The sequence below is a fragment of the Syngnathus typhle genome, linkage group LG18, assembly GCF_033458585.1.
Source record: "Syngnathus typhle isolate RoL2023-S1 ecotype Sweden linkage group LG18, RoL_Styp_1.0, whole genome shotgun sequence".
Lineage (NCBI taxonomy): Eukaryota > Metazoa > Chordata > Actinopteri > Syngnathiformes > Syngnathidae > Syngnathus > Syngnathus typhle.
Genome location: NC_083755.1, coordinates 7,792,216 through 7,818,958, shown reverse-complemented (window position 1 = coordinate 7,818,958; position 26,743 = coordinate 7,792,216). Strand labels below are relative to the sequence as shown.

The 26,743-nt window shown below is 49.3% G+C and overlaps 2 protein-coding genes across 3 annotated transcripts in view; one reads left to right on the top strand and one right to left on the bottom strand.

Annotated features, from left to right (window-relative positions):
• The window catches only part of dock1 (dedicator of cytokinesis 1), a 41,761-nt gene extending 15,469 nt beyond the window's left edge, over positions 1 to 26,292 (top strand). For both annotated transcript variants that reach the window (XM_061264131.1, XM_061264130.1), the window contains exons 28-52: positions 16,480 to 16,581; positions 17,028 to 17,122; positions 18,914 to 18,992; positions 19,115 to 19,215; positions 19,297 to 19,355; positions 19,462 to 19,610; positions 20,381 to 20,466; positions 20,530 to 20,686; positions 20,755 to 20,795; positions 20,879 to 20,969; positions 21,037 to 21,156; positions 21,253 to 21,342; positions 21,414 to 21,518; positions 22,024 to 22,165; positions 22,253 to 22,334; positions 22,847 to 22,931; positions 23,021 to 23,107; positions 23,213 to 23,389; positions 23,470 to 23,553; positions 24,100 to 24,237; positions 24,551 to 24,693; positions 24,935 to 25,133; positions 25,193 to 25,391; positions 25,459 to 25,610; positions 25,740 to 26,292. In XM_061264131.1, coding sequence (XP_061120115.1) covers positions 16,480 to 16,581; positions 17,028 to 17,122; positions 18,914 to 18,992; positions 19,115 to 19,215; positions 19,297 to 19,355; positions 19,462 to 19,610; positions 20,381 to 20,466; positions 20,530 to 20,686; positions 20,755 to 20,795; positions 20,879 to 20,969; positions 21,037 to 21,156; positions 21,253 to 21,342; positions 21,414 to 21,518; positions 22,024 to 22,165; positions 22,253 to 22,334; positions 22,847 to 22,931; positions 23,021 to 23,107; positions 23,213 to 23,389; positions 23,470 to 23,553; positions 24,100 to 24,237; positions 24,551 to 24,693; positions 24,935 to 25,133; positions 25,193 to 25,391; positions 25,459 to 25,610; positions 25,740 to 25,835 — 2,859 coding nt within the window. In that variant the 3' untranslated portion in view covers positions 25,836 to 26,292. The remainder of the gene's footprint in view (positions 1 to 16,479; positions 16,582 to 17,027; positions 17,123 to 18,913; positions 18,993 to 19,114; positions 19,216 to 19,296; positions 19,356 to 19,461; positions 19,611 to 20,380; positions 20,467 to 20,529; positions 20,687 to 20,754; positions 20,796 to 20,878; positions 20,970 to 21,036; positions 21,157 to 21,252; positions 21,343 to 21,413; positions 21,519 to 22,023; positions 22,166 to 22,252; positions 22,335 to 22,846; positions 22,932 to 23,020; positions 23,108 to 23,212; positions 23,390 to 23,469; positions 23,554 to 24,099; positions 24,238 to 24,550; positions 24,694 to 24,934; positions 25,134 to 25,192; positions 25,392 to 25,458; positions 25,611 to 25,739) is intronic.
• On the bottom strand, positions 1,426 to 8,826 carry LOC133142701 (inhibitory synaptic factor 2A). The gene is made up of 3 exons (XM_061264157.1): positions 7,715 to 8,826; positions 5,991 to 6,062; positions 1,426 to 2,777 (listed from the first exon to the last, which is right to left on the bottom strand). The coding sequence occupies exons 1-3, from the start codon at positions 8,821 to 8,823 to the stop codon at positions 2,594 to 2,596; spliced, it is 1,365 nt and encodes a 454-aa protein (XP_061120141.1). The 5' UTR covers positions 8,824 to 8,826; the 3' UTR covers positions 1,426 to 2,593.
• Positions 26,293 to 26,743: the final 451 nt, after the last annotated feature.

Below are 26,743 nucleotides of genomic sequence, written 5' to 3'. Positions count from 1 at the left end.
CATTTCCTCGCTCATTGGGAGCACGCTCACGCGGCGCCGTTAATTAGCCAAACTGTCGGCCTGAGTTGAAGCCCCGCGCATTCAGTCGGCACACAAAAGGTCGCATGCGTACGCTTCTCATCTGGCAGCCACTTTGCTTGTTAATATGGCCGCCAATAAACAGGCCAGGCGCCAGCTAGGACGTCTTGTTTCTGCAACCTTCACCGTCGGGCCCTTTTGATCCCGCATCTCCTCACACCGCTTTGGCTCTTCCTTCTCTGCCTCCTCGTCACTTTAAGAGTACAATCTCAAACTCTGCTTTCGGTCTCCTTTTGGGTGGGGAAAAGGTCCCTCTTGTCAGAACATATATTGTCACTGGCCAGTTTTGTGCTCCCCCCCACACACAAATCGATACCATTAAAACATTGTGTCGCCTTTTAAAAAAAAATACTTCCTTGAGCTGTCGGCAAAGTTTTCTAGACAGACTGTGCTCTTTAAAAGTTCTTTCCGGTTTGTGTCAACTGGGACACTCTATCATCTCTGGACGCCGCAAAAAAAAGTAGAAAAGTGCCCTAGATCCTTGCCTTTTCAAATTAAGGCGCTCTCAGAAACTCCATAATCAGTTTCCTTGCAGTTTTTAAAAGGGGGCCGGCAGGAAGCGCGGCGATGGTCTCCCGCGGCACTTTGCGGCAGGCTGCCCGTTGACCTTGTCCCACCGAGCGGCAACCTCTTCCATTTCGATTTATGCGTTAGCGTTCTACTCCGCTTCACTCCTCTCACTCCTCCGTCGTACCAGGCGCTCGGACAGAATGTAGATGAAGCGGCATCGTTTGTACTGCATCTATCTGCCGTTTGAGTTTATTTCTGCGCTACTTCACGGTGGTTATTCCAACCGCCACCTTCTCATCTCATTTCAGTATGTCGCCTTCCTGGATTGACATCCTGTATGTTGTTGACTGCCTGACAGCTGGCATTGTCACGATTTCAGGAAAGGGAAAAAAAAAAAGAAAAAGCCGCCGTTTGTTAGATGTCTGCCTTTTTCCTCTTTGCCATTGAACTCCGAGTGCCGCAGCGCCAAGAAGCATAGCGAGAAATGGCACTGCATCGTAATCAGTTGCTCTCTCGCATTCAATCTCTGAGCGCCCTCCTTTTTTTTTTTTCTTTTCTCCCTCAGGCCACGTAACAACATCCGAACCTGCCTACCTGTGTTTATCACGAGTTTAAAGGATACAGAAGACCTAATAAGGCACACTCAAAATAGATTTAGAAGCCCTTTCGCTTGCTGATAATAAATGCTGTTATTTTGTATGACAATGGAAAAATAGCATCAAAGTCAGCGCATAGCTAAAAATGCAAAATGAGCTTACATGATGTCGACACGGTGCAACAGGTATGAGTTAGCTGTAAGGAAAAATAATACTGAGCTCTGTAGGTGTCTGCGTTTATTCTTCATCATTTGCATAATAAAGTGTTTGTTTATTTATATGTTTTTCAAAACAGTATAAAATACACAGTATTGCACATAGTAAAGCAATTGCACTTTTTCAAGATACAGATAAATAATGTCGGTTTCGCTCTGTGCTAATTTTAACGCTACGGACCAAAGCGCCTCATAAAGTTGACGTCAAATCGTCCTGGCACTTTTTTTTATGCGCGTGAAACCACTTCTTGGCTGTTTTTTGGCTCGGTAGGTGACTTTACATTCCTATTAATAAATGTACCTTTTTATACGTATCAGCTATGCCTATTTGTAAAATAGAACGAAGCCTACTCATGTAATTATCGGAAAATGTATTTAGAATGAATGCAAATATCTTGGCTATATATTTATAATCCCGCTAATCGGATATTTGGGGTCCTTTGTCGGGATGCGAGTATGTAAGAAGGGAACAAGAACACGTCAATCTGTCTTAAAATTCAGTAGTTTCCTTTTGAAAATGTGGAACTCTGCAAAAATGCGTGGCTACACCTGTACATTCACTTCTGGGCTCGGTTTACTGCGCCAATACAATCGCGTGTATTCGTAGTATTTATTCTTTTCAGGGCTGGAACTAATAAAATAATATGAGAGCTACGACTCCGCTCTAAATGATGACAGTGGCTTAGTCGCAATAAAACTGAGCTTATACGCTCGAACTTGATAAATCTATTCAGCTAAAATTGTAATACAGTTCTAGATAAAAATGTCCTTTGATGTCCAAAAATGCCATTAAGAAAATAAGTGTCATTTAACAATATTCTTTTTATATACATCCCCTTCAAAGTTAGTCGAGAAGTCAAGGTGACACTTTAAAGATGGATAAAATTGAGGGTAGGCGTCTTTTCTTTTGACGGCAAAAATAGTCCCGGTAATCTGGAAAAAGTGTTTCCTGAACTGTGTTAGTTGTGCTTTGCTTTAGGCGAGTGGCAAGTCCGAGTAGTCCCGACGTGACCCACTTCCATCCGGGTCAGGGAACTCCTAGACGGCTGCGTCGAAAGTCAGCCGTTAATCGCATTTCGCCAAAGGTGCGACTTCACACCACGTTTGACGCTAATTGCTTCCACAATAGCTCCAGACGGACGCTGCCGCGTCGGGAAAGCGTGATTTTTCTGGCCGCCCCTCCCCACGACACCTTCACATGAACCAAAGTCTCCAGCGGGCGTGCTTCTTAGACTCGGCTTTGGACTTGCGCTTGGGCGTGGAGGTGAAGGCCTCGTGGGGGTACGGCAGGGCGGGGAAGCGGGTGTCGTCCGAGGGGCACAGCCTTTTCATGAGCGGCTGCAGTTTGTCCTCCTGCTGCTTGAAGTCCAGCTCCACACTGTCGAGCAAAAAAGGGACACTGATCAGACACGTCGGGAATAACAAAAAGCGCCACTCCGGCCACTCGTCGGATTTATCTGCAGCCGCCATCGTTTTTAATCCTGAGCGGAGCCGACCACGCTAAATGCGCCAGCGCTTTTAATCTTCCGACGTGTCCTCCGGTAGCAGCACCTGGCGCTGTGGGGGTTGCGGCCGGCTCGATTTGCGGAACGGCTGCAGGATTTGCTTCCTGAAACCAAATTTTCGAGTTTAACTTTTTTTACGGGGTTGATAAATATTTAGTGGTTAAGGTATGCCTGTCTTTCTAGTATATGCCATTGAAATATGGACATTTTGGAAGAACCTCTCGAACACAATGACCCTAAAATGTCCGCTTTGAAGCAAAATGGATGACTTCCTGCGGGGACTAGTTTGGGCTCTCAGCACTTTGCATTCTCCCTGACTCAGGCCTTTTCAAACTTAAGGCTGAGACCACCGCAGCAATTAGCAATGAATCACATGTGCTAAATTACGGGCTCTAGAAATCAATCGGGACGGACTTGGTCCAAGTTTGTATCCTCGGAATGCGTCTTGCGACTGTAAAGCTAATGGGGAAGCTATTATGGAAACACTCGACGATAAGGGGAATTTATGCACTAAGGCACGGATCAATAACGCGAGATCATTTGGGACATCCATCCAATCATCCATTTTCTATACCGATTATTCTCACACCGGAGCCCATTCCATCTGACTTTGGGCCAGAGGCAGCCGATGTGCCATTCTCGTAAAGATGACCGTCTCGACACCGATCGGGTGAGGTTGCAGTTACTGCTCCGGTTGTGCAGATTCGCCTTCACCGATGTCGGTCCCCATGGAGTCGCCGACAGCAAAGTAGAGAATTGATAACTTTCCTTTTGAAACTTTGGGTTAGTTCAAGTGCTTGCGCGTGAACTCTCATTCGAAATCCCAAAGCGTCATTCTTATCATTTTGGAGTTATTTTACAGTTGTGTGAAAATGTTGGACTTGTCTGTTTTTAAAATAAATGAGTTTTTTAATACCGCCCAGCTTTGGCGATTTCCTCGGGCGGGCAGCCAGAGAAATTGTCTCGTTGAGACCGAGCGATGGCCGAATCAAGAAATGAATCGCGTTTATCCCGCGGCTGTCTGAAACGACGCTCCTCGCATGTTAATGTTCCCAATACTGCGATGGTGGGAGGAGGCTTAAACAGACGCCAGGAGAGCAGAGTCACCTCGCTAGAGTCCGCTGGGTTTTGCGTGAGTGGCCTCCTCATGGCTGCACGCACTTTTAATTGCCACCATTTGTATTTTGATCGCAACCCGCTAAAGGTTACTGACGCAGGCGGGTAGGCAGCAAAGTTTGAACCCAGAGCTCAAATTAGCCCAGCGTGTCAGCCCGCCGTGATCAATGACGCGGCGTGTTTGTCTGCGGCTAATGAGGATTCGCAGCCATCGCCCGCAAAAGTATTTCAGTGCGGCTCTTTCCTCGCTAACAAAGCCTTAATTGCGTCTGCGCCAAAGCTCCGAGGGGCACTTTCTCATCCGTTCCTGCCATTTTCTGTTTTTCTTTGGGGATCACTCATCGAAATGGGCGCGCGCACGTACGCCGGCGCTATCACCATAATAGGCTTTTCCTTGCTCTTCACTGTAAGCCCATAATACTGTTGAGGCTCTTGTTACTCTCCATCCGTGGCTACAAGTTATTATTTCCCTGCATGGACAGAAAAGTCCATTTAAGCTCCTTTTAGAAAACGGCTATTTTGATATTAATTAACGTCCCTTTACATTCATACTTTGCGGCCGGTCAGAATTTTTCTTTTTTTTTTTGGGGTGGGGGCTGAGTTTGGCCCTTTCTAGGGATTCTTTAAAGGCCGGTTCCTCAGCAGGTAAAGGTTAACGTGGCGAGTGCGCTGAAAAGATAGTCATTCCGTCGTTGGCAATATACTCAAAAGGACATTCCGATGAGATTTATCGGCTCTGTTCCTGCCCAGTTCTCAGTGTCTAAATGTCACCAGGTTAGCCTGCGTCGTTCCTTCTTTTCCGTCGTCATAAGTTTTGACTCGCACCTTCTCTTAAGATGCAGTGGTGCGACTTTCTGAAGGGTTAAGTTTCACAATCCAAACATCAAAGTAGGAGAGGCGGTACAGGACAATTCAATCCAATTAGGATATGGGTCACTGCAACTACAATACAATTTAGTCCAATGACAGAAAAGAAATCTTTTCGAACAGCTTTGAATAGTCTCATCTGCCTCATTGACTTTCCGTTCAGCCTCTCCCTTCCCCCTTCCACACCTTGACGCATTACATCACCCGACGATAGGCCACGGCCGCCGCTAATCTTTTCATCCCTCTTCTCATCCATTCGGATTTAAAGCCGCGCACGTTTGTCTGAAAAGTGCCGAATGGCTTCCCGTCGGCCGCGCTGCACCAATCCGATAACGCATTCCGGTGACATGGTCCAGGAATCTTCAAAGGGGAGGGGGGGGGGGGGGTTGTGTTGGCAAGGGCGAGTGTGTTTGTGCATTCCGCTTGAAGTCCTCGAACTCTTTTTTTGATATACTGATCATGCATGTGTGACGTCCTCCTTTCTCCGACTCGTCAGAATGAATCGCCTCGGCCCAAAGACAAACGTGTATCCCGTGCGACACGAGACGACGACAATGCGATCAGTGAATTGATTCACTGCAAGGGCAATACAATTTGATTTGGCCCACCTGAGTGAGTATGTTGCGATGCAATACAGCCCGACCATGATCAAATTCAATAGCCGTCACATTAGTCCATTCCGTTTCTCCAGTAACGAAGCGATTCAATACGATTCAGCCCAACTCCAATCCGATTGACTGCAATGCCTGTATGACAGCTATTCTACCCACGCGCCCTTTGTTTTCCGTCACGGCCGTGCTTCCTAACCTTGCTCCGCTTCCTCCTCCTTCCACCTCCAGAGAGGTAGCTTTCATGGAGGTAATTAGATTGCTCTTTAATCCGCCAGCCCGCATCAATGCTTTTGCTATATTTGAGTCTGTGTCCAATCGACAGGCTTTTCTCCAAAATTCCGTACATTTTCCAGAAATGAGCCTCTTTTGGGTCATTCTCTTGTTCCGCACGTAGTTAGGAAAGAAAGCGATTAGAAGATCGGCGGTAGGTAGCCGGGATATGACTTCCCCAGGCCCGACTAGCACAAATTTAACGTGAAACATTGTACTGACCTGTAAATAATGCATGCGCTGTTCCGGCATGTGTCGCAGTTGGCCGTGTCCTGTCCGGTGCGATAGGAGAGCCTGCCGAGGGAGGAAGAGGAGAGTGCTGAGTGTGGAGGCCTTGTTAAAAACGCCCACGCTTTCTCGCCGACGTATGTCTCCCGCTCGTTAGCGGGGAGTCACGCCGCCCCGCTGAGCGTCCGGCGAGCGTGAATCTGGGGCATTAGCCACGCTTGGCTGCCTGGCAGCCGAGGCGACTCTGCGGGCTGCGCTAAGAGGTAGCTTAATCAAAGCCCGACCACCCCATTGACAACATTAGCTCACAATTACAGCTGACTCCCAAGGGCACGCCGGCTAATTATTTTTCGACACTGTCAGTTCATATTATATACTGGGCACTCAAATGTCCAGCCCAAGACTCCGGTCCACAATCCCCAAGTTCACCTTTGTTGTGTTTTAAGCCTTGTAAGAAAGCTTTTTGACGCGAATAAACCTCACTGCAGGCTCGCTTGTATCGAAGGCAACAAAGAGCCTCGATTGCTCCCTACGCTGCTCGCCAACCACGACGATAGCTAGCGTTTTATGTGGGTGTAATGGGATGTTTCACTCAGAGCAGATGTAATATTCTGTCTTGAGCACTGCACAAGGGCTCTACCTCCATTTCTGTCTGTGGGGGGCTGAGGGGTGGTCAGGCGACATCTCCAAACTCTTAAATGGAATGTTCGACATTGCTGTTAGATGACCCCTGTCGTCTTTTGCAGCTTTATAGGATTCGCATTCAGCTCGTCGTGCGTCCTAATCACACTCTCTCCGAGGTGCCGGTCAAAAAAGAAAAATTAAAACAGCTATCGTAAATTCCCCGCTCTTTATCTGAGCCTTTTCCCACCATATGCGCTGACAGATATATCGACGCTTGAGTGCAATACTTCAAGCTGATTGGGCAATGTGGCAACGTGCGCAGCCTGCCAGATTTTTGTTTTGACTTGGAAATACGTCATACAATCGCAAACCTCAAAATGCACAAAGCGAGTCTCGCAGATTCAAAAATAAAATTTCAAATAGAAATAACTCAAATGACCTGGACGAGGCCACGTTCGTTACCATCGGAACAAAATTGCCGTGCGTTACGCGCTGTCGTCGTCATGGTAACGCAAAGTCTGTTATCATTTGTCCAGAGGAAAAAATGGTGCCTTATGTTTTCAAAGACAGTTCGAGGAAGTAGGTAAAGTGAAGCATGTTTTTTTCTTCTTCTTGTATTCTATTTTTTTTTCCAACAGTACAATCAGCAATCAAGTGGCCTCAAAATCCGCGCAAACAGCCCGTCCCCCGCTGAGCTAATAAGACAAAAGGCCTGTGTTTAGCGGGCCTCACCTGAGGGAGACTGAAAGCCAAGGTGCCATTAGCCGTATATTTAGCGCCCCGATTTTTCCACCTTTAAAGGTCACCGTGTGGGTGGGCGTAAAGGCGTGTACGGCAACTGTCTTATTAAACGGGACAGCCGTGTTTTATCGAGCCGCTCGTGTCTTCCTTGATGGCACTTTTCAAAACAGTGCAAGATCGCTGTGAGCGCGGCTTTTCTGTCACTTGAATTAATGACAGACTTGCTGTTTTGATGCCGTCTCTTATTTCTAAACATTACGAAAAGGTTTATGGTGTTTGGGGTGGCTCTCAATTTATTCAATTTGGTCTGAATGGCCACAGTGTGACTGAAGCTGATGGTGGGAGCCACTTACCCTTCTCTGTGGGCCTCTCCCTTCTCCAGTTCTTGGATCACCCCCAGCAGCACCTTGATGGTCTCCTGGCTGGAGCTGATGAGGTTTTCCATGGCTTCAAGCTGTGCTTTTACCTCGCCATCCTGATTCATAGGCACTATTTGCTTGCAGGCCTCCCGGTCAGCGGGCCGAGGCTCGGCGGCGGCGGCGTGGCACTGCGCCCGCGCGACGCAGCCCCGGCCGGCGCGCGGCAACGTCTCGCTCTGCAGCCCGTTGAGCTGCAGGCTTTTTTTGCGCTTGTGCCGTGCAGACGGACTATCCAGGCACTCAACTTCTGTGAGGGAGTTCCACGCGATGGGTCCCGTCACCTTGGAGGCCCTGTCCGGCAGGGTTCGCGATCGGCACGAGGCTTCCTCCTGATCCAGCGGCCGCCTTTCTCTTTGCGCTAACGCTTTGGATGTCGGGGCCCAGAGCTGGTAGTCCGAGTTAGTCGGCGGCAGCGCCGTGTCCTCGCACGGGCCCTCGGTCGCGGCGCGCTGCTCCAACCTGGCCGCCACGCGCTCATTTGTATGGAGCAGCGCCTTGGTCCGCCAAACCCCGCTCCCCGCGGGGGCTCCCTCCTCCTCTCCCTCATCGACAAAAGAGCGCTGCGCCGCCGGCTTCACCGCCACGGCAAATCCATTATCCTGACCTCTGTACGTTTCCACGGCCGCCACGTGCTTCAGCGTGTGCCCTTTCTTGCGCTCGAAGGGGAACGTCTGGTAGCGCTTCTTCAGGTCGGGCGACGTTTGCACTCCGGTGCTGCGCGTGACGTTGGGAATGGATCGGCGGGCGGGCACGGTCATGTACTTGCGGTACGCCGCTTTGTAAGAAAGCGGATTCCCATCCTTGGCCAACTCCGCCTCCCTTTGTTCGTTTTGCGCCTCGCAGATATCCTTGAAACGCACTTGCAGGGCCTTGTTCCGCTTCCTCACCTGGCGACCGGCATCCAGAGAATACTTGACTTGCAGCGCCAGCGAGGCGGAGGGCAAGGGCGCCGCCGCCGCCGCCGTTGCCGCCGCCGTTGCCGCCGCCTCCGAGTCGGACTCGGAGTTGGTGAGCACGCATCTGCTGCCCTCCTTGCTCACCATGCTTCCTAAGGGAAAGATAGGGCCTGAGTCATAAACGAGCACATATTAGCATAGCACGTATTTTACTTTAGAGAAAAATAAGAACCACAATGGACAAAATAACTTATTGAAAGGCACAAACATGTCCCTGGGATGTCTTTATTCATTAAAAAAAAATCCCTGAGCCTTTGCTCTTCCGCAAGTGTAAAGGCATTTGCTCTGACTCATCTGTCAGGGTTTCTCTGTCATCCCATTCTCTGCGAAACCTTAGATTCCAATTTTTGTTTCCCACTTAATCCAGGGTCATCCAATCCATTCACTGCTTGTTTCGCTCGTCATCGTCATTTATTTTTTCACCCTGGCAGCGGCTCCCGGTTGCTAATGGGACTTGAGCATGGACAAGTCGCACTTTGGCTCACAATGGCGTCACGGCTGTTATTAACGCCCCCTTTTGCTTTCCTTGTCTTTTGATTGTCTGACCTTTTCCTCTCGCTACAAAACTTTATCCAACACTTGTCTGCTTTGACACACGGCAATTTCTTGTGTGATAAATCTTTGTTTACTTTTTGGACTCCCGAACTTTCTGTGCATCATCTTGAGTAGTGTGCCACCCTTCTTCCTGCACAAATTTGCTCTTAGGTGAACTTGTGAACAGCGAGGGGAGATTTACTGTTGCTGCCAACACGGCGCAAAAGTATATCCAACCTGAGCAGAATGTAATCATTTAGTGTCGGGCAGGCTCCTTAACTCTTGACACAAACACAGTATAATTCCTCGCCCGCTGATTTACAACAAGCAAACACTCGGCAATCTCGCAGAGATGTTGAATCAGACGGGGCAATTATTTCCCTTCAGCTTTGCTTGCGTTGCTGCCGCGCTCTGTCAACAGAAGAAAAAATTCAAAGCGTTGTGTTTATTTACCTGCGAGCCGCAGAACGAAGGAAGGTTTTGATGGCCTGAGCCCCTTCTGCCGCATTAGCTCTCTGGCTATTTATTGTTGAATTATGCAAAAGGAGGAGGAGGGGGGGGGGGGGGCATTGTCTTTTGCTATCTTAACGATCTTATCTAACGGCCACTCTCAGCTATTCCGTGCCACACTTTGCCCCGATTCAATGTTGTCTTCTTTTGCTGGTGTCAAAAGAAATACTCCACATTCTCCAATTTGCTGCTGCACTGTTGACTTGTTGCTGCCGGTCTTCTCTGGGATCAAAAGTTGCGATTGATTCTTTCTCCGTCGAATCAAGAAACTTTCAGGCTAACTCAATATAAACACACACACACACACCACCTGCTCTCCAAATGAGGTCGTCGCTGCTCTGAATCCCAATGTTTAAGATGATGCACAATTTGATACGACACGCCGCTCCAAACAATCCTGACAATTAAATATGAATCGAGTCGGTCTGCATCGATTCCCTACGCCACGGCGCGGCGCTTTTGTCTTTGATCCTTTTTTGACATTTTGGCATCACTGCAGGCTCTTGACGTAAAAATCCTTGTTATCTTGATTTGCGAGACCCCCCCCCCTCTCCTAGCGTTGCAGAAACACCATGACTCATCACACAAAGCCACTTCTTCTAAGGCTGGCCCCCTTTTTCTTTTTCGGGGTGGGGAGGTCTACCTCCCGGGACTGTGGGCCTTTGCTTCTCAGAGAGCGGCTGCTTCTCAGAAAGCCCTTTCGTAACAGTCCAAAGCAAAGGCAATCCGGAGTACCACGGTAAAACAATTAATTACTCTGTAATGGAAATGTTTTTGGTGCCGCGGGCACATGCTAATTTTACGCGACGCACCCTGAATTCAAATATAGTCGCCGGCCCAACCCTGACTCAGCAGTTTTGCATGACAGTCGTCGCTGCGGGTAAACTCATAAAGGGTTGAAATTCCAGCGCTCAGCGTTTCCAACCCTGAGGGGGATCCAATGTTTGCCACATTTTCTATTTTATTCTTTTTTTTTTTTTTAAACCACAGACTCATTTTGTCTTATCTCTCACGCTCCATCGAAAGGGGAAATTCATTAATGTTCTGTGCATCGCAAAAAGCTCGGAATTAATTAAGCGCTGGAAAATGTGGCCGTACATGTCAATGAAGGAGAAGCAATGCAAATTGACTTTGTGCAAATGTTGAAAGGGCCAAAAACAAGCGAAACGGCTGCACAACCGTTCAATTTGACTTTGACGATAAACGATAAAGTCTCCGGGATATAACCCTGAGGGACACCGTTTGATGGACTGTCACATTGAGCTTCCGGAGAAGAGCCTAATTAGGCATATTCTGCATGTCTATCGTGAATAGAAATGGATATCGAAATTTTCCAGGCAAAGCATCACAGCGAATTTGGATGACCCGCCATAAACCAGCAGCCTCTTTCTAACTCCTCGAGGTCAGAGCTTGACCTAACCGTCTGGAGTGTGATGAAGGTTGCCGGGGAGATTCATCTGGTGTACGAACCGGCCGCGCCGCTCTCCTCGGTGGCCCGTCGGTCACCGCTTTTAGCTTTGATTCATGTCACTGCGAAGCCCGAGCAAATCCAGCAAAAACATGATGGCCCCGATCCGTCGAGAAAGAAATTCCCCCTCTCCTCTTGCGACAATTACAGCTGCCAGGCTGCCGGAACAAATGAGCATGATGGAAATTTGCTGTAATCCTGCTTTATCTCTCTTGTTTTGTCTCTCTCTCTCTCTCCATTTGCCGCTTCTTCCTCAGCTCATCATTACAAACGCTTACGAGTGTATGGAACCGTCTTTGATCCGCCTTGAAAGCCGCTCGGGTCAAAATCGGGATTGCTCCGGAACAAACTCAGGGAAAAGGAACGGTTAATGGGACGCCGATTATGCAGGGAGGGGCCGGGCTACCCGGGATGATTTGACAGGCGGCACGGGCGGTGTGTTTTACAGCCGCTGACAAAATCTCAGCGCCGTAACGCTCCGCCGCTTTACGGGCCCGAGTGATTGACCGCAAAGGTCAGCGCCGAGGCATCGTCTGCAAATCCTTTGTGAGTTCAGCGCCGCCTTAACACCCTTGCGATTAAAAGACGGCAGGATCTTTCTGCCGGTTGTCGCTCGGGCCCGAGCTGTTGCTGGGTTGTTGCCTCTTCGGGGATTTCCCCCTGTAGCATCTTCACGGATCCAAACTTTTCTTTTCTCCCCTTTTGAGGAGCTATCTTCATGTTACTCTTTGTTGTCTTCTCCCGAGTTTACGGGCGACGGAAGGTTCCGCCACACAGCGAGCCGACGCGCCGGAAAAGCACACAGCGGCACATGAAAAGACGAGTATGCTGGAGGATGAATCAGATGTTGCTCAGTGTGGGTCTTCCCCTCGTTAATGTTTAATCTCCCCTGCGCTCCAGCGTAGGCGCTCTTCACACAATTCCCCCTTAGGATTCATTCCGGCGCGCTTCAATTTAGCGTTTGCCGAGAGCGTTCGTTTGGAATCGATTCAAACTCATCTACGGAGACTTTTCCTCGATTCTCTCCGCTGCGTGCGAGGCGCCGATCGGGAAGGTTTGAAGTCCACCTGGCCGCTTTGGATGACAATAGAAAATTCTCCTCCAGGTTCATCTTGCACTTGATTGAGCTCCAACATTGTCGAGTGAGTCATCCTTTTGATTTTCTCTTGACGAATCCCTTCAAATGGCCGCCGCGCTTGGCCCGCAGAGGTTGAAGTTCAACTTTGGAGCGGCGGCGTGTCGTTTGGACATCTCGGCCGTACTCTGCAATTTGGGATCACTGTGAAGCGGCGTATCAGCATGCAATAACTCTTATCGTCTTCATGGCTCCGTGGGTGAGCTCGCTCGGGGAAGATGCAATCAAATCAAGAACTGAGTGGAGGAGTGAGGCGTTGCTGAAAAGGACTCACAACCATCCGCAGCATCCACGCACACACACATTTTTTCTCCCATCTGTACAGAGTTGGGCCAGTCTATTATTCTATTTTAGTTTGTGTGTTACTTAATTGGTGTGTCGGCGCTCAGTTTTGGGGGTCTCTTTTGCCCAATTGGAATCTAGGCGATCGTTCCCATAGCTCAACTTTAAAGGCGGAACAAATAAGAAGTTTAGTCAGCATCATCAAACGCTTCGGTCGTCATCCGCCTGACCTTCAAATTATGACGTGACTTTTCTACCTCCACAGTGGAGCTCTTCCACCCTTGCAGCCATTTTTTTTTTTTCTATGGGGTGAGCTGGAGTCTTTCCCAGTTGACACCCCATACTAGTCTCAAAGTCCGATATCAAGCGTGCCCTGGAGATTCTTCAACTCCACTTTTTTTTTTTCTCCCTCACGATGAGACTCACCTCAGTCAGTCGTGCAGCGCTGAGGGAAAAGCTGATTTCCCACTTGTATTTCTTGCATGCCCACCGACAGGCGGTAGGAAGGCTACGCCATGACAGAAGTTGGCCGGGCAAGAGTCGTTTCTGCACATGGGCGTCCTGCGATGCGCCGTCCTCTAAGTCCCCCTCGACTCCCCTTTTTCCTGTCTGCGTAACGACGCCAGCATGGGCTCCCGCTCGCTCCTCTCCCGCACTTACGCATGCATCCACACACACACACACACGATCGCAACGTCCTTACGGGTAGAATATCCCCACGGCGCTTCCCCCGCCGCCGTCGCAGCCGCCGCCGCTGCTCCTCACCCTGTGGCTTTCTCCTCGTTTCTGCATGCAGGCAGGCGAGGTGCACGAGGTAGAGACAGAGAGAGAGAGAGAGAGAGAGAGAGAGAGAGAGAGAGAGAGAGAGAGGCGAGATAGAGAGCAGAGGGAGGAGGGTCGCGCACAAGGTGGGGGCGCAAAGTAAGGCTTTTGAGGTCGTCAAACACTTGACTTGTATTCAACTTGCTTGTTTAATGCACGGCGATGGTTTTGTCATTCAGTCTTCTCTCAAGTTATCCAAATGTTTCCCCAGGCCGCTTTCCCACGTCGCATTCCCTCCGCGTGTACCGACGACATCTTTTCAATGCTAATCTGCCTGGTTATCGATCCGAGCTTGGGCTCCCGCTCATATTTCCCCCGAGCGCTTGACCTTGGACCGCGCCGGTGATAAGCGCTTTTTTGGGTTTAATGGACTGACAAGATACGTTTGTGGGAGAAAAGAAAAGCCTTGCCGTTGTCTCTTTTCTTTTTATTAGTTTGTGCTCAGCAATGTGCTTGTGTAAGCAAACTGTTTCTCAGCTGGATAAACCGCTGGAGTGACTCCTCTCTCGCTCTCCCTCCCTCTCTCTCTCTCTCGCTCTCCCGCCATTGATTTCATTAGCTCGGAGCCAAACCCTCGGGGGATCTTCTTCCGTGTCCTTGCCGGCTGCCCTGCGTACATGCATGGCGAGTCGCCGCGGTCAAAGCCGTAGCGTCCTGCCGCAGAGCCCGTTGGCATTGTAAATTGATTTATAGATCGCTGGCTTTAATTTACACAGCCGCCGCCGCCGCAGCAGCGTTGCGACCAAGATCAAATATCAGCGTGCGCGCTGGCATCAACTCGTGTCCAAAGCGTATTTCCGAGAGCGGTCCTCGTTCCGCTTCATATCCAACACACCCTCTGAGATTTCCCGCGGCGCATCCATGCGCAACACGCAGCACTTAAGAGTGTCTGCGGAGAGCCAGCGAGCTGCTCAGCTTGTCCTGGATCTTCACTTTGATGACAAGACGGCGCCTAGAAAGATATAAAAAGGCCCTCGTGCGCTTCCATGGATTCTCACTGTCCGCTATATCAACAGGAAACAAGAAAATAACGCTTCATTGAATATAGCACAAAAGTAACACGATATTTTACGATCAAGTCATCGGAGGGAAGTTGATAGGTAAGTTTGAAGGACCGAACCTGTTTTTTTTTTTTTTTTTCTATTGGCTGCTCCACCTTTAGTGCTATTCAGAATCAATGCGTGTGTGTATTCTCTCGGAGCGAGCAGATCCATATCTCCTGCGGTCCGACGCTTTGAGAAGAAAACAAGTCCCCATCTTTCTTCCTGCCAGATTGTCACTTTTCCAGAAGTCACCCTGGAGACCGCCGTCCCGTTTCCTTGCAGGCGCCAATTAAAGCCTCAATGAAGGGTTTTAGTTTTTTTCAGATCAAGCTAAAGATGCATTATTTTTGTGGGTCACAAATGAACAATAGTCCCCATTTCACTTCTCCCAAGCTGGAGATGGAGCCCCTCAGGATACGGTGATAGATGTCAGCAGTCTCCGCTTTGCTTTATTGTCACTCTGCGGGAGAAATCAAGTCAATAAACACCGCGCCTCGATGGGCGGCCATTAGATGATTGACTTGGAACGTTGATGGATGGGTCGGGAAGGAAGGAGCCAGTAGAGTTTATTCGCTCACGGTGTGCATCTGTTGACTGCTAAGTGCTTTGTTAGTCGGGGTCCGTCGGCTTGCTTTGTTGGCTCTTTGAGTCGTGAGTCAGCTTCGTCGGCCGGTGTAAAGCCGAGCCAGATTGAGATTCCTCTCGGTCGCCGCTCCGATGGGGAAACGGCAATCAAAGACTTGTTTGATGACGACAGGCGCTTGCGTCTTCACCTAATTGCTGGTTCTAAAGCGTATAGCTGGCATGAAGGGGCGCTCGCTAATAACTTCATGAATAAAAGCGGCGCAAACTTCAAAGCCGTCCTCGCGCAACGCACGCTTGAGAACAGCAACAGGGTGGACGCTGAGCCTCGCTCGACGCAGGGGCCCGCCATAAGGCCGGCGCCTAAGCCACTTAAGCTAACGGCCATGCAGCCGGCCAATCTTACTTTTGATTTCATGCCCGTTAAGTGCGGCCCGTGATGACTAAACCGACCTAATTGCTGCCGGAGGCGGCGGAATCAGCCGGCGAGTCCTAATGGCAAATTAATTGGAGGTGAGCACGTCCGCGCGTCGCTTTTTTTTTTTTTTTGTGAGCGGTGGGCTGCCAAAAAAAAAAAAAGGATCCTGACGCAGGCACCCCGCCACAATTAAGATTTAAACGCAGAAGCACATGTCGCGCCAGATGCTGCAGCCGGCGTGAGCGGAATGGCAAATGTTCCTCGAATGCTGCCGTGCGAAAAAGGCGTTGAAAAATGGAGCGTCATGTCAACACTGTTGACTTTTTGTTTGAGGCTTCCAAAAAGTTTCGACCTGAGCTGATCCACTTTTCTCTCTCGCCGTGGGTTTTAATGAGGCGTCCTTATCTGTGCTTAATTTCTCTTGATTGTCTCTGTGATGCGCTCAGCCTCTCTCCAGCAATACCAATCATGCAAATGATTATTCAGATGCCTTTTGCATCATTTGTAGCCTATTTAAGTCCTCACAGAGCCCGGCCGGGGACATTGTGTGCCTTTCGCTTGTTTTGCGTTTCAAGCCCTTTTGGCTTCAAGGACAAACCCCCCCCCCAAAAAAAACGTTTCAATTCGGACCTGCCAGGTTTGCTTTCCATTCTTTGTTTTTACATTTGTGCCGCTACTTTCCTCGCATTCAATGTGTCTCACCAAATGTTGTGAGCTAATTAGATAATAATATAAAAATGATATATAGAAATACCTCAGCTCGGCCGCCTATCTGCGCGGCGCAGCCATGCTAACCCGAAGCAGCTAAGGCGGCCCCTTTCGGGACATCAGCGGCCTTTCTAATCAGCCGAGACGGGCGGGTTAATGAGAGGGGGCGCTCCCCCGGCTCGCAAACTGCCGACCGATCAGGTCCGTGGCCACTTTGGATTTACTTGTGCTTGTTTGGCAGGGGAGCTTCGTGGCCAGCATGACGGCCACGCTGAGGCAGATGGACGACTACCACTACGCGCATCTCATCAACACCTTTGGCAAAATAAGAAGCGACGTGGTGGTGAGTGGCGTTGAATGTTGTCACTCCGCGACCTTGACCGTCGGGCCACACCGAGGCTGTCGGCAAGACAAATAATCAGAGCGAGCGGGCGGGCGAGCGAGCCGGAATCCTTGCGCAGATTGATTGTTCCTCTCGCAGCCATCGCCACATTTCAAAGCAGCTCACAGGAGCTTTTGCGTTGCTTTTTTTTTTCCTCCCCTCCTTCCTCCAAACACCTCAAATCCCTGAAAGATGCACCCCAGACTTTACCACTTTCTTCTGTCCTTGTTATTTTCCTCAGCCAAATAAATAGACAATTTCAGGGCCTTTTTTTTTTTTTAATGCTCCCTCCTAAAAACACTCAGAGAGCAGCATGAGATTCAGTCGGCGTTGCTCTCATGAATAGACTTTCCAAAACATCTCAAGAAGTCAAAAGCCTCGTATCAAAGTCAACTTTGTTTTTGCAGGACTTCCTCATGGAAACCTTCATCATGTTTAAAGACCTGATCGGAAAGAACGTCTACCCGTCGGACTGGGTCATCATGAACATGATGCAAAACAAGTAAGTGGCGCGCCGCTGTGGCCTTTCCAGTCCCAACGCCGACGTTGCTAAGGAACAGGAGTCAAAAGTGGGTTAGCGTAGCTGCGCCGCCCTCTCCTCCCTCCCCCGATCCCGCCGTGCAAATAATATCAACGCCGGGCCTCGGCGGCGGCAGTCCGACCGACCACGGCACCGATTCCAAATGTCTCACCCTCCCGTCCCTCCGGGTCGCACAACCTTTTGGCGCAACAATCAAATTCAGTCGGCGGGACGTGGCGGCAAAGTTTAAGCGCTAGAGTCGTGCCGTGATAAACGGATGGCACATTCATCATGTGCCTGAAATGGAGCTAATCGCCTTCATAAATGGATCTGATAACAAAAGCCTCGCGACCTTCCCGTTATCTCTTGGCACGTAACTTTCGTCCTCGCTGTAGACGGGGATCATTATCCAAGATGCTCTCTGAACTCAATTAGCAAGTATGATCTGCTGATAAACGCTCGCGGAAGGAGGCGGAGGGACGTCGACTACATTGAGGATTCAAAATGGCGGCCATCCATCAAACATAATGAAGCCATTTCTCCGACGGCAGAACATTGATTGAGCGTATTTATCATCAGCGTGATGCGTGTGTACTCTATGCAAACGGCTTTTAATGCCGAGCAGCGGCTCCAAAGCACTAAAGGGGCCTTCCCACACGGGAATTATTGGTCGCGCTGTTACCTGGGCGACCGTGACGACTCCAGCTGCACCTTCAAGTCAATGTCAAGTCCAAGTGTGTGATGAACAGAATTGTCTCCAAAAATTGGCAAAGAGCATTTTTTGTTCCCCTTATTAGTCCTTGTTTATTTCACACTTTTAATTAACGGCAGGATGTGCTCACTGTCTCCGTCTGCCTCTCGGCAGCATGAAATATCGCAAACGCGTCGATCACGGGTAAAAAAAAAAAAAAGAAAAGTTTCCATTCAGTGGCATGGCACCTGTTTGCTTTTGTCTGTTCTCCTCCCCTAAGAGCACCTTAAATATCCCGTCTTAATATTTCCCCGCTGGCGGTGTGCAGCCATTGGAAAGCCGTTTTAGCATTAGCCCCGGCCGTTAAGTATATATTGGCATGTGCACGGCAGCAGAAAATTGACTGAGGCGTGCCTTCACACGCAAAGCTGGCAAAAGTCTTGAGCACTGAGCGGGGCGGCATTTTTTTTCCAAGGGGAATTTGACCAAGTATGGCTAATCCCGAGGTGTTGCGTGACGGCTGTTAACCTGCGCCGGTCATGATATGATTAAATATTTGCGGATTCGCAACGTCACCTATTTTCAGGAACGCGTCTTGAGGTGCGTCTGATTTCATTTTTTTTCCACACAGGTGGAGGTATGAGTTGAATAACGTCTCCGCCAGCCTTTTAAAAGCTCCATGCCGTTATTAACTTTTAATTGCGGGACTTCACAAGGGTTTAATTTTTCAGACGCTATTGTGGCGGCATGCTTTCTCTCGCTCCGCAGCCCTTCTGCCGTGCTGGCTGTCTGGACGCCGCCAGCTGATCAGCTCACAGCACTTGATTCATTTATGGCGGCGGAGGGGCGAGGTTATATAATGAATATTGTCATGTAAAAAAATAAAAAGGACATTTCAGGGAAACAAAAAATCCTACAATATATGAAAAAAATATTGAAATAAAGTGACCTTTCATGCCGCTTAAAGGGGAACAAAATACAATACGTTTTTTGTTTTCTTCATCCATTTTCAATATCATATTTGAAGGTACACTTATCAGATGTGAGCAGCAAAGCCTTTTGTGCCGCTCTTATCTGCGCAGGGTCTTCCTGCGGGCCATTAATCAGTATGCGGGCGTGCTCAACAAGAAATTTCTGGATCAGACCAACTTTGAGCTGCAGGTAAGAGATGAACTCCTCCGCACCTTTCAGTTTCACGCCTCGCGACACGAGTTTCACCTCGAGAAAGTCGGGTGGCCCCGTATGGCGCTTTAACTTGAGAAACTTTGTTTGTTGCGGTAAAGCTGTGGAACAACTACTTCCACCTGGCGGTGGCCTTCCTCACGCAAGAGTCGCTGCAGTTGGAGAACTTCTCTAGCGACAAGCGGGCCAAAATCTGCCACAAGTGAGTCCAACGTCAGCCAGCCTTTAAGTTCTGACCCGCTCTTGTTTCACTTTTTTGTTTTGATCTCAATGATGCCTCCAGGTACCAGGACATGCGGCGACAAATTGGCTTTGAGATCAGGGACATGTGGTACAATTTAGGTAATTAATCTTTATTTTGTTTTGGATTTGGGCTATTGATCGTGGTGTCAAATGGAGAAGGTGTACTTTCACTGGGCTCACATTGTGTCCCCCGAACCCAAAAAAGGTCCCCACAAGATCAAATTCATCCCCGAGATGGTGGGCCCAATCCTGGAAATGACACTGGTCCCCGAGATCGAGTTGCGCAAGGCCACCATTGCCATCTTCTTCGACATGATGCAGTGCGAGTTCCACTTCACGTGCAGCTTCCAGAGGGTAAGGCAGCGATTTTCTCGCTCTCTCTTTTTTTTTTTTTTTTTTTCTTCTTTCAAGTCGCAAGTCATTTTTTCAGGTGGCAGCTATCAATCCTCCAAAAAGTGTGCTTGCGTCAAGCTGTTTATGGCCACTTGATGTTGGCTTTAAAACAAACTTAAACAAATAATATTCTGTTCAATCCAACCACATAATTTTGTAAAACAAACGTCAGCTAGCTTAATGTGAAATGCTGTCAATATTATAAACCTTTAGGCTCTAAATATATCTGAATCTGTTTTTTTCTCTGTATGAGTTATATTGGTGACCCCCGGTGGCCAAAAAGGAGCATCACAGCATTCATTGAATTGAAGCATAAACTCCTGGTGCAAAAACGTTTTTACCTTATATTGCTTCTGGATGTTTTTTTTAAATAGCTTAGCGCTATATTTGATTGAAATCTAACTTGACTGCCATCACATAGGAGTGAAGAGGGGGCAGATAATAAACAGCGTGGCGCTGCCAGCTAGCTTGTAATTGGGCAAATCTCATTCTGTGTTGTGCCGCGATTATCGACAGTGGCGCCGAGAGCAACCTAATGTTCTGTCTCATTATGGCATCAAATGAAGCTTTTCTGCATGAGGGGAATCCACTTCACGGCGCACGGTAGACGCCTTTAAAGGGAGGTACAGGGAACCCCGCATTTTACAGCGGGGGGGGGCGAAAAAAGAAAGCACCTTCATAAAAAAAAAAAACAACAACATTGGAATGTAACTTATGGCGTGCCATTGCAGTTTGAGAACGAGATCATCACCAAGCTGGATCACGAGGTGGAGGGCGGCCGCGGCGACGAGCAGTACAAAGTTCTCTTTCAGAAGATGTGAGTGTGACGTGGCGCCCGCAGATGGCGCTAAAACGCTAACGCTCTCCGTCCCGCCTCCAGTTTACTGGAGCACTGCCGCAAGCACAAGTACTTGGCCAAAAGCGGCGAGACCTTTGTCACCCTTGTGGTGCGCCTGCTGGAGCATCTGCTGGACTACCGCACCATCATGCACGACGAGAACAAGGAGAACCGCATGAGCTGCACCGTCAACGTGCTGGTCGGTCACCGCCGAGCTTTTTCCCTTTGAAGAGCGCTTCGGAACAACGTTGTCCTTTTCCTCCCCAGAACTTTTACAAGGAAATCGACAGAGAGGAGATGTACATCAGGTAAGCGCTTCCTTCTTTGCAGATGACGACAACGCCGGTCGGTCGACCTTCACGTGTCTTTTGTATTTCCCTCCTTCCAAAAGGTATTTGTACAAGCTGTGCGACCTACACAAGGAATGCGACAACTACACGGAGGCGGCGTACACGCTGCTGCTGCACGCCAAGCTACTCAAGGTATGTGTTGGAGTCGCAACACAAAAGCTGAGTTGACGGGAACACGCCGTTGTTGTTTTTTCCCCAGTGGTCCGACGAGCCGTGCGCCGCCCACCTGACCCAGCGAGACGGCTACCAGGCTTCCACTCAAGGGCAGCTCAAGGACCAGCTCTACCAGCAGATTATCAATTACTTTGACAAGGGCAAGGTCAGCTAAAAATACTCCATTGATCATTGTGTGTGTTTTTTTTTTTTTTTTTGGCAAACACTCTGAGGGTAGCTTTTTGTTTTGTTTGTCTTCCAGATGTGGGAGGAAGCCATCATCCTAGGCAAGGAGCTGGCCGAGCAGTACGAGAATGAAATGTTTGACTTTGAGCAGCTCAGCGCATCCCTGGTAGGTCACGTCCATCGCGCTTGCTGGCTCAGTCACGCAACGACGTTCCTCAACCGCCCCTCCGTCGACAGCGCAAGCAAGCGCAGTTCTACGAGAACATCGTCAAGGTGATCCGGCCCAAACCCGACTACTTCGCCGTGGGCTACTACGGCCTGGGCTTCCCGTCCTTCCTGCGGGTAAGTCTGCCGCTCTTGTGGCTGTGATAAGATCAATGACGGGGAGAGATGACCGGATTTAATATGGATTGACTCAACTTTGTTCATACTTAAGCGGCCGCATCTTTGTCAAATCCGAGCAAACATAAAACATTCAAATAAAAATATTCTAGGTTAAGTCAAGGCACCGCCGCTGTTGCTGCTTTAAAAATGGCTGACAGAAAGTGTGTGTGTGTGTGGGGGGGGGGGGGATCTGTCTCTTCTTTCCGATATTGCTCGTTTCATCTACTCGTCTGAAGAGTCTCGGCGATTTTGTTCAAAGCGACAACTGCAAGGAAAAAGATGGTGATGGTCCACTTTGTAGAACCATTCTTCTTAAGTCGGCCTTTGATTCTTTCATGTATCCTCGCAGACGGCAAATTGCGTTCAGCTCATGTGGGGCTCTATTCAAAACGTCCTTTTGGAAGTCTTTTTGTCTCCCTTTTCACGACCTTGTCAGAAATTTCATTAGTTTGTGTGTCCCCAGAACAAAATGTTCATCTACCGAGGCAAGGAGTACGAGCGCTGGGAGGACTTTGAGGCCCGTCTCCTCACGCAGTTCCCAAACGCCGAGAAGATGAAGACCACCACGCCACCCAGCGAGGACATCAAGAATTCCCACGGACAGTGTATCCAAAATCCAACTATCATTCATTTTTTTTAACAAATATAATATTTGTTTTGCTAACTGCGTTCCTTAACGCTTCTGCATAAAGACGTCCAATGCTTCACGGTGAAGCCCATGCTGGATTTACCCGCCAAGTTCCAGAACAAACCCGTTGCTGAACAAATCCTCAGGTTGTTGTTTTGTTTTTTTTCTTTGTACTCGACCAATCTGGCAGAAAGATCAGAAATTGATTCACAACAAGCCCTTAGCTCAAATGTATGGCCCTTGGTTATCTGACATTTGATTGATTTGGGCAAAATCCTTTATTTTTTAAATGGAGTGTTGAAGGTGGCCTTTGCACAAGCGTGTACATTCCGAGCGGCCCAATGCAGCAGTTGGCTTCATTCAAAGGCATGTTTACCCGCGGAAAGCTTTTTGCAAATACACCTGGCCGGCAGGCAGCTTTTATCGCACGGCCGCAGGGCTGCCTTTTCGGTTGCCTTATTTGCTCGCCGCGCGATTAGCATGCGCCGACCCCGCTCTTGCCCAAAGCCAGAGTCTTGTTCCAAGCGCCTCATGGGCTTCATTTGGTGCGCGAAATTTGCGAGGAGGCCTCCGCCATTGAATCGGCGGCGCCAGTCCGAGACATCGGGTGTCCTTCCTGACTCGTTTTCTCTTCTCTTGTCTCGTCTTTCCCTCAAAGCTTCTACACGGTAAATGAAGTCCATAAATTTCAATATTCGCGACCGGTGAGGAAAGGCGAGAAGGACCCGGACAACGAATTTGCGGTGAGTGACGAGGACATGTCATCACACGATCACTGAAATACAACTATTAATAATGATCATTTATAAATAACTTTTGTTTTGTTGTTCAGAACATGTGGCTCGAGAGGACCACCTACACGACGGCCTACAAGCTGCCGGGCATCCTGCGCTGGTTCGAAGTCAAGTCCGTGTCCACCGTGAGTCGCAAATTTAAAAATGTCACCCTCGTGTTTTGATGTCCAACAATTGGAACAAGCACTGAGTCTGTGAGTCTCCCCGCCGTTGCACTTTGGCTCGCTCAGGATGAAATCAGCCCACTGGAGAACGCCATGGAGACCATGCAGCTGGCCAACGACAAGATCAGCAGCATGGTGCAGAAGCACCTGAGCGACCCCAACCTTCCCATCAACCCGCTGTCCATGCTGCTCAACGGCATCGTGGACCCCGCCGTCATGGGAGGCTTCGCCAACTACGAGAAGGTCGGCGTCTTGTTTTCCTCGCCATCGCAGGCCCTCCACGTGGCAAATGTGCTGAGTGTGCGTGCGTCTTCCCGCCGCAGGCCTTCTTCAACGACAAGTACGCGCACGAGCACCCGGAAGACCTGGACAAGATGGACAAGCTCAAAGACCTCATCGCCTGGCAGGTGCGACTGGGAACCATTCGCGGGGAAACTAAATTTGTCTTTCAAAGATGCCGACATGCCGAACTTGATTCGAAACATTTGCGAGCTAGCGTGGAACAGCAGGCCAGTCGCCACTTTGCTCATTGAAGTCTCAACTTGACGCAGTGAACCAAGTCGGGCTGCAAGCTCTCCAACCTTGAGCGGGCGTCGACGTCCTCCGCAAATAGCCGACGTGTTTCTCAGCGCGCAAAGCGCGCGTTGCCATGCCGCCACTCGGGCGCACTCAATCATCCTCCGTCATGCGAGGCTCTATAAAAAGAACGCCGACGGGTATCCCGGGAGAACGGGAATCCTGCCTCACGACTCCGTGTGTCCCGCCTTCACAGAGTATTGTTGCCCTCCTCGGGACAATAACCAAGAATATTAAAGAATTCAACATTTAGAAAAGCTATTTTGAAAAATGTTTTGGGGGAGTACGCAACATTTTTGTCAAAAGAGGAATTGCCTGAAACGTTTTACTTTTGGGGAGAAAATGAAGGAAAGTACCTTTCTTTTGTTTGATGGCAGATTCCGCACCTGGCGGAGGGCTTACGCATCCACGGCGAGAAGGTGACGGAGGCGCTGCGGCCGTTCCACGAGCGCCTGGAGGCCTGCTTCAAGCAGCTCAGGGAGAAGGTGGAGAAACAGTACGGCGTCAAGACGCTGGTGAGATGCGCCGCAGCTCGCGGCCCTGAGAGCGCTTGGAAAATACAAAAAGACGAGAGCGCCTCCCTCTGGCAGAGAAGGACAGTCACACAACATAGATTTAAGATTTAAGGTTTTTTCTTTAAAATAGTGAAGCAGTTTTATTTGAAAATAACTGCTTTAACTATCTGTGTAAAATACATTTCGTAATATATTTTAAAACAGCTTCAGTGACTAAAACCACGAATCTCTCACATCTATTCGGAAATCATCGTTTTCTTGGAATTACCGGAAACCAACTGAAAAACTTTGTTTTTTTTCTCTCCCTTGTAAGCCGCCGGCGGCCGAGCGTCGCGGCTCTCGTCCTCACTCGATGATTCGTTCCTTCACCATGCCGTCATCGCAACGGCCTCTGTCCGTGGCGTCTGTCACCTCCGTCTCCTCGGACAACTCGCCCTCCAGGCCGGGATCTGACGGGTAACAAGCTCCAAAACACCAAGGCCAATCATTACAGAGTATGGGGTGCAGTTTACTGCCTTGGCCACCTGAGGGCAGTATAACAAAGACCTCAGCTCCTCAGTAGTCATGCAGAACATCTGCTTTTGATTATTTTTAGACTACCTGTCCTAATGTGATGTTTGACTGCGAAACTGTAGTCGAGGGCAGTCCCAGAAGAAAATGGCTGCTCTGACGTTCTTTTCTTCTTTTGTTGTTCCAGTTTTGCGCTGGAGCCTCTGCTCCCCAAGAAGCTGCACACCAAGTCACAGGACAAGCTGGACCGCGACGAACCCGAGCGCGAGCGTCGGGACAAGAAGAAGGAGAAGCGCAACAGCAAGCACCAGGAGATCTTCGACAAGGAGATGAAGACCACCGAGATCCCACTGCAGCCCACGGAGGGCGTCATACTTTGCGAGACGGTACGGAGACAAAACATTTGTTTTTCTCCACATCAACTTTATTTTGTTTTATCTTGCAGATCAGCCCGCTGAGGCCGCAGAGGCCCAGGAGTCAAGTGCTGAGCCAGATGGTCGGAGGAGACCGTCGTCTCTCCGTGTCGCCGGGGCCCGCCGCCGCCGCCTCGTCGTCCAACTCGTCCTCTAACTCGTCGTCCTCGCCGGGACCGCCGCCCATCACGCCTCGCAGCAAGCTCTCCTTCAGCCTGCCCGCTGTTCCCAGTGAGTTGCCGGTCCATCTGCTGCTTTCTTCTTTTCCACACTAAGATGAATTAAAAACTGCCTTCAGATGCGGAGCTGAACGGGGTGGGCAGCGGCGACAAGGTGGGACTCCCGCCTCCTCTCCCGGTCAAAGGCAGCACGGCCGATTACGGCAACGTGCTGGATAATCAAGACTTGAGCGCGCCCATCAACACCACCACGCCGCCACCGCATCAACGAGTGCGTATCAGGTTGAGTGCAGGAACAGATGCCCACATTTTTTTCTTCCCTGCTTCCATCTTGACGGTAACATTTTTCTCAGCATATTTCGGGTTTGGCCAACATGTGTTGCTTGTTCTTGTGTCTTAGCATTTACCGCCGCCGCTGCCCAGCAAGACGCCGCCGCCGCCCCCTCCCAAGACCACCCGCAAGCAGACGTCCATCGATTCAGGAATTGTACAGTAAGCGCAACGACGCCGACAACCCAGAGCAGCGCAACAATGACGACCGCCCCCTCCCGAAGCACACACACGCTCGACGACACACATTCCTGCCACTCCCGACCCACCGTGACAAGATGAGTACCTCATTGCGGTTCTTTTGAAATTCTCCCCTTCCAGTCATCAACTTCAATATCCTGCTATGTATGTACAGAGGTTTGTATATATGATTTTATTTTGGGTTTTCTACGCCATTGTTTGTAATAACGCATTCTGAGATCACACGAGGCATTTTTACAACTTTAGAATCAAACCAAAAAAAAAAAAAAAAGGGCTGTCGCGTGACTTTTACCGGTGAAAAGTTTGCCGTGCACAAAGCAGCTTACTAAACACGCATATGATTTTCAGTATGAACTGCTCCAAATTCACTACTGACACCACTTTTGAATAAACATTCACAGTGTATGGATTTTGAAAAGCAAGACATGTCTGCTGCCTCCTGATTGCACTTCGGACAAAAATTATTCGTCCCCCCCATGTTCATCGCGATTTTTACAGTTGTGACTTGGGCATCATTTTCTTCAATTGTTTACAGTGGTGCCTAAGTGACCCTACTTGGTTCTTGGACCTAGAGAACGGAAATGCCATATTTGTCTTTGTCTTTTACTTTTTGACAGCTAACCCATATTCAAAGCATTCTTCATAGCAGAACGCCAACGGAAAATTCTGAGAGCAGATGAAAACCAAAGTTGAAATGTTTGAGAGGAACACACAACACCAATGCATGAAGGGGGAAAAAAAAGTCTTGAAACCTCCTCCAGCTGTGATGCACGGTGCTAGGAGCATCGTGCTATGGGCCCGCTTTGCACACTCCGCTTGCTTCAGTCGATGCAAAAATGAATTCAAAAGTGTATCAAGATATTTTGAAGAGGA